This window comes from Stegostoma tigrinum, chromosome 33 (genome assembly GCF_030684315.1).
Source record: "Stegostoma tigrinum isolate sSteTig4 chromosome 33, sSteTig4.hap1, whole genome shotgun sequence".
NCBI lineage: Eukaryota > Metazoa > Chordata > Chondrichthyes > Orectolobiformes > Stegostomatidae > Stegostoma > Stegostoma tigrinum.
In genome coordinates, this window is record NC_081386.1 from 23015555 (window position 1) to 23025277 (window position 9723).

At 43.0% G+C, this 9723-nt stretch overlaps 1 protein-coding gene across 2 annotated transcripts; it reads right to left on the bottom strand.

The window, feature by feature from the left end:
- Positions 1-662: 662 nt before the first annotated feature.
- Positions 663-9506, bottom strand: LOC125467277 (gonadotropin-releasing hormone II receptor-like). 2 transcript variants are annotated; one of them, XM_048562912.2, is made up of 4 exons: positions 9353-9506; positions 3401-3919; positions 3040-3241; positions 663-1411 (listed from the first exon to the last, which is right to left on the bottom strand). In XM_048562912.2, exons 2-4 carry the CDS (start codon positions 3911-3913, stop codon positions 1014-1016), a joined length of 1113 nt encoding a protein of 370 aa, XP_048418869.1. In that variant the 5' UTR covers positions 3914-3919; positions 9353-9506; the 3' UTR covers positions 663-1013. The 2 variants fall into 2 exon arrangements, with proteins under 2 accessions (XP_048418869.1, XP_048418868.1); XM_048562911.2 differs by having other exon boundaries at positions 9306-9506.
- Between the last annotated feature and the right edge of the window lie 217 nt (positions 9507-9723).

Below are 9723 nucleotides of genomic sequence, written 5' to 3' on the forward strand. Positions count from 1 at the left end.
AATAAATGCTCATCCTGTGAATGAATAAAAATAAATAAGAAATAGGAACAGGAGTAGACTTGCTCTGCCATTGAACAAGATCATAGCCACTCTTTAGTGCCAGGTCAGCATAGTCTTTTAAATTATCAGGGAATTGCTGGCTATCTATGTCGTCTTTGAATGCTCTCAGTTTTCCAGCCACCACAATTCTCTAGGGTAGAGAATTCCAAACGCTCTCTACCCTCTGCGAGAGAAATTCCTTTTCAACTTGGTTTCAAATGAGTGGACCTTATGATAAACACAAGTGTGTGATAGCAACCCACCAGGGACAGCTGATCATTCGGTGACATGCAATACTGTGTCAGGCCCAAACCAAACACATATTTAAACCCCTGGAAATTATTACTGTATAAAACTTCACTGTTGCTGAAAAAAAATTGGTGTCAAAAATTCAATTTTCACATGAGTGTATATGCTAAGTTTCTGAAACATGGCATCAATGTTGATACTATCTTGATTTATTATAATTGAAAAACACTTTCAACTGTTCACAGAAACACACTTGAAAATCTTGCAGTTCTACAGAGATTAATCACAGCTTTCTAAAAATCTAAAAAGCTTCACCAACAAGGTATATACAGCAATTGTGTTTATGGTGACAAAGTTGACAATCATTCCACAAGCAACAAGCAGATCGATCACTAGTTCATCTGTTTCGCTGATGTTGGCTCAGGGTGCAATGCTGCTTAAAAAAGTACTTTGCTCTTTTGAATTACACATGGCATCCCCAAAAGCCACTCAGTCACAGTGACAGACAGCAACAGTTTAATGTTTCATCTGAAAGACAATGTTTCCAACCATACAGCATGAAAGTGAAAATATTTGCCCTAAATGATTTCCGCTGCAAATCCTAGAGAGGAAGTGAAAATATTTGCCCTAAATGATTTCCGCTGCAAATCCTAGAGAGGAACGTGAACCCACAACCAAACAATGTAACTCAATTAAAGCTTAAATCAAAAGACAGGCTGAATTGTTCAATTGGGGATTACAGATACCATCTCGATGTGATTAAGGATGTTGCCATTTGTGTCATCTTGTAGGGGTTTGGCAGTGACTGGTTTTCCAGTGTGTTTTGTTTCGTTCCTTGTGATCTCTGCTCTTGTCCCTCTCCAACATGTCAAGATATCCTTTCTAAAGGACGGTGTGTAAAACCCGTAGATAATTGGATCTGAGCAGGTATGTAGCAAGGCAAATAAGAACAGTATGTGACTGACATATTCTGGCACATTCTTCAATACGTTTTGATTGAACCAATACCAAAGTCCGAGGAGGTAATATGGGGTCCAGCAGACGATGAAGGACACAACAATGACAATGGTCATTTTGAGAGTTTTCATTCGTGCCTTTAATATGTAGTCATTCTGTGTTCTTTCTGCAAAATAAATTTTGACTATGAGTGCATGAGGCCTATCACCTGATACCAGTTGAAATGAGATCATAGCAGCTGTATCTACACAATAAATATAACAGAGACCCGTTGGCTACCAATTTTTGGGGTAATTATAGTACTGGCCTTTCAACAGATTTGCACAATTTCGTATGTGCTTGTTAAAGGCATACTCTTTCCAACTGATGCCTGATCCCTGACAGACAATTCCTAAAAGGATGGTGCTCTCTCCTACCTCCATTACATCAAAATAAAAGACAATAGTGACACTTCAAGGGAATTCTTGAACCCAGTATTTTGGCCACTGACTCCTTTTTGTACTCCTGATTTCCATGTGCCAGAAGTATTCAGATATTTAAATATGTTTGCTATATCGGTGAGTTTAGTTCAGTGAACTTAATGGCCCATTACTAGGGCATGTTCCCTGCCCCAGGTCATACAAAATACAGATTCAGGCAAAGAGATAAGCAGAAGGATGACTAGAACTTAACTTCTTCCACAACATCCAACGGCCGACAGTACTTTACAGCAGCAAAGAGTCTTGTCCTCTCCACTTATCTTCTTCTCTGCATCTTCCGTCCGCCTCCCCCTCTCTCCCTATTTATTTCAGAATCCTCTCCCCATCCCCCTCTCTGATGAAGGGTCTAGGCCCGAAACGTCAGCTTTTGTGCTCCTGAGATGCTGCTTGGCCTGCTGTGTTCATCCAGCCTCACATTTTATTATCTTGGATTCTCCAGCATCTGCAGTTCCCATTGTCTCTTATTTAAGCATAGAGACTGTTTCAGTGCAGCAGACCCTAGTGGCTCACTAGCAAGCTCCCAATAACAGCAACACAACAATGATTATCTTTTACGACAACACAAAGAACTGAAGATCTGAAACAAACAAGATCAACAAGATTGCTGCAGAAACTCAGCAGGTCTGACTCTGCTCTGAAGAAGGGTCATTCAGATTAAAATGTTTACTCTTTCCACAGATGGTGCCAGGCCTGCTCAGTCTGTCTAGCAATTTCTGCACTTGTTTGTCTGACCTTTTTTATGATGTTAGTTGAGGAGTATGCACTGCTTAGGCCAGCAGGGACACCTCTGCTCTTTTTTGAAAACATTCATCAATCCCTTTATATCTTCTTCTGGGGAGGCTTTAGCTTATACACCAGGAGAAAGGGAGCACCTTCTGAACTATCAAACTCAATTTGAGTGCTTGAACTCAGGGCAACAGTGTTACGATTGGCACTGACACCAAACAGCATATAGAACCAGGCTCTCTGAAGATGTGCTTCAGATGAGAGCTTTGCTGTCTCTGACATCCTTCGAGAAGTTATCTGCATGCTTCTCATAAATGGGTCCCCATCTGGAGAATTGCATATCACAGAAAGCTAGAATCCCTACAGTGTGGAAGGTCATTCCACCCATTGTGTTCACACTGACCCTGTGAAGAGCATCCCACCCAGACACCCCCACCCCTTAACTGTCCACTCGATCCCTGAAACCCTGCAGTTCCCGGGGTTAATCCAGCTAACTTGTAGTTTTTGATTGGTAACATCAGGATTATTGAAGACCTTCATAAAGCAGGTGGAAAGCTGCACAACAGTGGAGCACACAATTAAACCTCACCTCTATTTCCTTTCATCTGTTTACTTAATTCCCACAGAATCCTGCTGTAACAGATCACCATGACAGTGAGAGGCGTCACATACAGGGTGATGAAGGTGAACATGTTGTAGAAGGTTTGGTGCCAGTGTTCAGTGAAGCTCCCATACGTCACACACTGGGTGAAGTTCATGCCGTAGACATTCTGCACCTGAAAAATGAAGAGCTGAGAAATGGGAGGGGATGTTAATGTTTGCAGGTGCTGCTCTTGATATAAATATGCCGTCTGCGCAGAGCTGTAGTGTGTCAAAGGGTGAGCATGCAGCTCGAGTATGGCAGTATTGATGTTAACATCATCCCACCGCACGTTGCAGTGCTAACATACCTGGGGAGCGGCCAGGAGCATGCTTGTGATCCATGCCATGGAAAGCATTAACTTGTTCCTGTGAGTGGCGAGGATGAAACTGAATGGGTTCAAGACAGCCGAAAGACGATCCACACTGATGACCACCAGGACAAGCGCAGAAGCGTACATGGCAAATAGCTTCAGGAAGTTCAGAGCCTTGCACGCTATATCACCCGCATACCACTGAACAGTTATATTCCACACTGCATCTAGTGGCATCACCAAAACAGTCACCATTAGGTCAGCGATGGTGAGGCTCAAGATCAGGTTGCGGATGTGTGAGTTCCTTTTTTTGATGACGCTGAGCAGAACGGCTGTGTTGCTGCACATCGATACAGTGAAGAAACAGAAAGTCACGATTACACGGGCTTTGGCTGCAACGGTGAATCCTGGTGCAATCCAAGGCTCTGGAGGAGTGGGCCTTCCAATACGGGCTTCAGACTCTGAAAGATGTATCCTTCCTGACTGATTCAAAGAAGTTAATGAATCCATCAGTATCTGTGGGAGCAAAAGGTACCAGAAGTAACATGTTATTGGTATGATTTCATGTTTAGCGTACCACGTGCACCAGAATTGCGTGTACATGAACACCTGCTCAGAGCGGGGATACTATGCAGCAGGATGACTAAATAGGAAAAATTATCCTGTGTTTAGTCAAAGCCTGAAATTTCTACTTTTATTTCCAATTTCCAGGATACTCAGCATTTGCTTCTGTTTAAAACGAGTGTGAATGACCCCTTGCTTCAATTAAATTGGGGCTGATTTAATGAACATTTTAGCACAGGCTTTTATATGATCGGGCACATGCCAGGTCTTTGTGCACAGAGGTCAACTGATCTCTAAATCACAAGTCACATGGCACCAGGTTTTAGTCCAACAGGTTTATTTAAAATCAGAAGCTTTCGGACTGCTGCTCCTTTGCTGCTAAGAATCCTTCACTTTACAAAACACACATTTCAACTTTCGAGCATCAGCTTCATCCAAGGAGCCAAGCCTGCCTTGTGCATGACAGAGTCCGTAAACCAAAGACTGAACCATAACTTGTAACAGCTGACTATTCTTACCCATAGCCAATTTTTGTGTGTGTATGTGATTGAATGGGTAACATTGCATTCATTTTGTTAAGTGAGTAAGAATATAAAACTTTTTCATTTTAAAACTCATAAAAGCTGGATTATTTGATACACAAATCTTGAGGACAATGAAAAATACTTACATATGAAACCTACACAGGTCCCAAACCCCACCTCTTCCTCCGTTAAATTGATGACTGTATTGGCGCCGCCTCTTGCTCCCCAGAGGAGCTCAACAGTTCATCCACTTCACCAACACCTTCCACCCCAACCTCAAGTTCACCTGGGCCATCTCCAGCACATCCCTCACCTTCCTGGACCTCTCAGTCTCCATCTCAGGCAACCAGCCTGTAACTATGTCCATTTCAAGCCCACCGACTCCCACAGCTACCTAGAACACATCTCCTCTCACCCACCCTCCTGCAAAAATTCCATCCCCTATTCCCAATTCCTCTGCCTCCGCCACATCTGCTCCCAGGATGAGGCATTCCACTCCTGCACATCCCAGATGTCCAAGTTCTTCAAGGACCACTACTTTCTCCCCGCAGTGTTCGAGAACGCCCTTGACCGCGTCTCCCGCATTTCCCGCAACACATCCCTCACACCCCGCCCCCACCACAACCGCCCAAAGAGGATCCCCATCATTCTCACACACCACCCCACCAACCTCCGGATACAACGCATCATCCTCCGACACTTCCGCCATCTACAATCCGACCCCACCACCTAAGACATTTTTCCATCCCCACCCTTGTCTGCCTTCCGGAGAGACCACTCTCTCCATGACTCCCTTGTCCGCTCCACACTGCCCTCCAACCCCACCACCCCCGGCACCTTCCCCTGCAACCGCAGGAAGTGCTACACTTGCCCCCACACCTCCTCCCTCACCCCCATCCCAGGCCCCAAGATGACTTTCTGTATTAAACAGAGGTTCACCTGCACATCTGCCAATGTGGTATACTGTATCCATTGTACCCGGTGTGGCTTCCTCTACATTGGGGAAAACAAGCGGAGGCTTGGGGACCGCTTTGCAGAACACCTCCGCTCGGTTCGCAATAAACAACTGCACCTCCCAGTCGCGAACCATTTCAACTCCCCCCCCCCCCATTCTTTAGCTGACATGTCCATCATGGGCCTTCTGCAGTGCCACAATGATGCCACCCGAAGGTTGCAGGAACAGCAACTCATATTCCGCTTGGGAACCCTGCAGCCCAATGGTATCAATGTGGACTTCACCAGCTTCAAAATCTTCCCTTCCCCCACCGCATCCCAAAACTAGACCAGTTCGTCCCCTCCCCCCACTGCATCACACAATCAGCCCAGCTCTGCTCCTCCACCCACTGTGGTAGTAGAAGGAAAATATTCTGCCTGGAAGTCAGTGGTGAATGGTGTTCCACAGGGCTCTGTCCTTGGGCCTCTACTGTTTGTAATTTTTATTAATGACTTGGATGAGGGGATAGAAGGATGGGTCAGCAAGTTTGCAGACAACACAAAGGTTGGAGGTGTCATTGCCAGTATAGAGGGCTGTTGTAGGCTGCAGCGGGACATTGACAGGATGCAGATATGGGCTGAGAGATGGCAGATGGAGTTCAACCTGGATAAATGCGAGGTGATGCATTTTGGAAGGTGGAATTTGAAAGCTGAGTACAGGATTAAGGATAGGATTCTTGGCAGTGTGGAGGAACAGAGGGATCTTGGTGTGCAGATACATAGATCCCTTAAAATGGCCACCCAAGTGGACAGGGTTGTTAAGAAAGCATATGGTGTTTTGGCTTTCATTAACAGGGGGATTGAGTTTAAGAGTTGTGAGATCTTGTTGCAGCTCTATAAAACTTTGGTTAGACCGCACTTGGAATACTGCGTCCAGTTCTGGTCGCCCTATTATAGGAAAGATGTGGATGCTTTGGAGAGGGTTCAGAGGAGGTTTACCAGGATGCTGCCTGGACTGGAGGGCTTATCTTATGAAGAGAGATTGACTGAGCTCGGACTTTTTTCATTGGAGAAAAGGAGGAAGAGAGGAGACCTAATTGAGGTATACAAGATAATGAGAGGCATAGATAGAGTTGATAACCAGAGACTATTTCTCAGGGCAGAAAAGGCTAACACGAGGGGTCATAGTTTTAAGCTGGTTGGATGAAAGTATAGAGGGGATGTCAGAGGCGGGTTCTTTACACAGAGAGTTGTGAGAGCATGGAATGCGTTGCCAGCAGCAGTTGTGGAAGCAAGGTCATTGGGGACATTTAAGAGACTGCTGGACATGCATATGGTCACAGAAATTTGAGGGTGCATACATGTGGAGCAATGGTTGGCACAACATCGTGGGCTGAAGGGCCTGTTCTGTGCTGTACTGTTCTATGTTCTATGTTCTATGTTCTATCCCAGAACCAGCTCAGCCTGTCTCTGCCTCCCAAACCCGTTCTTCCTTTCACCCATCCCTTCCTCCCACCTCAAGCCGCACCTCCATTTCCATCCTACTAACCTCATCTCACCTCCTTGACCTGTCTGTTTTCCCTGGACTGACCTATCCCCTCCCTACCTCCCCACCTATACTCTCCTCTCCACCTATCTTCTTTTCTCTCCATCTTCGGTCCGCCTCCCCCTCTCTCCCTATTTATTCCAGAACCCTCATCCCATCCCCCTCTATGATGAAGGGTCTAGGCCCGAAATGTCAGCTTTTGTGCTCCTGAGATGCTGCTTGGCCTGCTGTGTTCATCCAGCTCCACGCTTTGTTATCTTGCGTATAAAACATACTCTTGCATATAAAACATACTTCCCACAAGCGTTGAGAAAACTCACTCATAATTCTGGTTGCACAGCCGGGTCATTCCTGCTGGCATTACAGCCACACCAAAATTGTCCTTTCTCGTCAATTGCTGAGGATGTCTCCTTTTTATTTTTCCTTCTGCTTATCCCAGACTTGTGACTTTACAAATTATGCATCAGATGTTATGTTTATGTGATAAATTTTACTTATTTCAAATTGCGTCAGTGGGGTTTAAATTAGCAGCAATAATGCATGCACAAAGGTTAAATTAAACTAAAAATGAACAACTGCTTGTATTTCTAAGCCCATCAAATATTGTCATTTCCATTAGTCCTGTGGGTTTCTTTTTTAAACAACGTGTTGCTTTAGTTACTAATCCGATATTTTCAGCACTAAAATGGTTAAAAGTACACTGTTTGACATTGAACTGGGAGCTGTGTTACAATGTGACAGGTAATCTTAATGCCAGTTTTAACCAATCAATACCTTAATGGCACATTGAAAATCTCACTGACAGCCTGCTGGCTGGTTGTTGATTTGATGCTGATTGAAAAAAAGTAACAATGTTGCAGTTATTAATGCTACCGAGGGCTTCAGGATTACATATTAACATCAGGAGTTGCATTTGTGAAATTAAGATATTTTATTCAACATGTTACAAAATGCTTCACTTGTGTCAGTACCTCTTGATCTTAACCACCGCCTTGGCTTAAAATTTTGTCTGTTTTGTGAACTGTATCAGTTCAACACCTCGAATGAGTTTTTATGCCATCTAGAATAAATGGCTGAAAAATATAGTTGATCTGTTACATTGAAACTTAGAGTATGGAAGCAGGCCATTTGGCCCATCAAGTCCATATCAACCCTCCAAAGAACATCGCGCCCAGACTCACCTTGTCCCTGTTAACACTGCATTTCCCATGGCTAATCTACTAAGCCTGTACATCCCTAGACATTATGGGCAATTAAGTATGGCTAATCCACCTAACCTGCACAGCTTTGCACTGTGGGAGGAAACCAAAGTATCTAGAGGAAACCCGCACAGACATGGGGAGAATGTGTAAACACCACACAGCTCAATCGCCTGAGGCTGGAATCGAATTCAGGTCTCTTTTGCTCTGAGGCAGCAGTGCTAACCACTGAGCCGCCACGCCATCCTTGTAGTTAGAAATAATTTAGTGTTTTAATAACTAATTAATTAATAATTGTCTTCAATCTATTGAAACTTGAACCATATATTTTCAACTCCTTTTCACTCGCTAATCTAAATCCAAAATTGGGGTAAGCCACTATAACAAGCAATTTTTTTAATGGACATCATTTTAGTGAAGAAAGAAATGGCTGACAGAAAACTTTCCTCCTAATTCAATATTTATCATCCAGTGTCAAACTGGGAAATAATTGATTTCATTTGACTGTGCTATGATAATCATACTTGAATCGTTTTCACAGCAATGATTCCTTACATACTGACTAACTTTGCTTGTTAATTACTGGACACTGTTAGTTACATTCACTATAAATGAGGATGATAAACAACCAGCTGTTTGGTAAGGCAGAGATTCCAGTTATCCTCAATGTGTCATATTCATTTCATTTTGCTGCTACATTTTTTGGAGAGGATTAGACAGCCTTGTAACAGAAGTCATTTTATTAGATTATTAAATAGATTAGTTATTAGTTATGATCAAACATTGTTATACATGAATCACACATTTAAGCTACCTTGTTAAATTCTCACAGCTATAACTAAATCACTAAATGATTACCACAATGAGTTGTTCTAAAATTAGATACTAAGTTAGTGTTACAGTTATTGAGATGAGATACCTTTGCATTATATTGAATTGCACAGTGTCAATTCTCACATTGTCAGTTATATTTCTGATAAAGTAACCTATTCACTGTTAGAATTGTAAGATTATCACAGTTGTTAAATGTATGATTAGATGATCATTAGAATGGATACGTACATCATTAGATCATCAACATGCATAATTGCAGTATTCGTAATATTGCAAATTGGAATAAAAATACAGATACTTACAATAAGCACAGCGAACCCTTTGTCAGGTTTCAGGTGCCTAAACTTACCGCTAGTTTCCCATCTCAGTCATGACTTAATTGCCATTTCAACATATACGGCTAAGAATGCAAGATTCAGAGTCTCCGGTATGTATGCCAACCGCACAGACTCTAGGCTAGAGATTCTAATGGAAGTTGTTTTGATCAGTTAAAGCAAGCACTTAAAAAGTCTTTCTGTGCCACATTGCGCTTACAGTTGAACCTAGCTCCTCCCTGTTCCATGGGCAAGCTGTTGCTATGGATAAATTAGCATGTGAAAAGCTGGGAGAACATTTCTGATGTTTGACAGAAAAGTTCTGTATTAAAAAAAATGTGTTCTTTGGATTGTTATTATTATGAAAGTTATGTCTGTAGATGTGTTAATCCAAAAGCACCTTTTG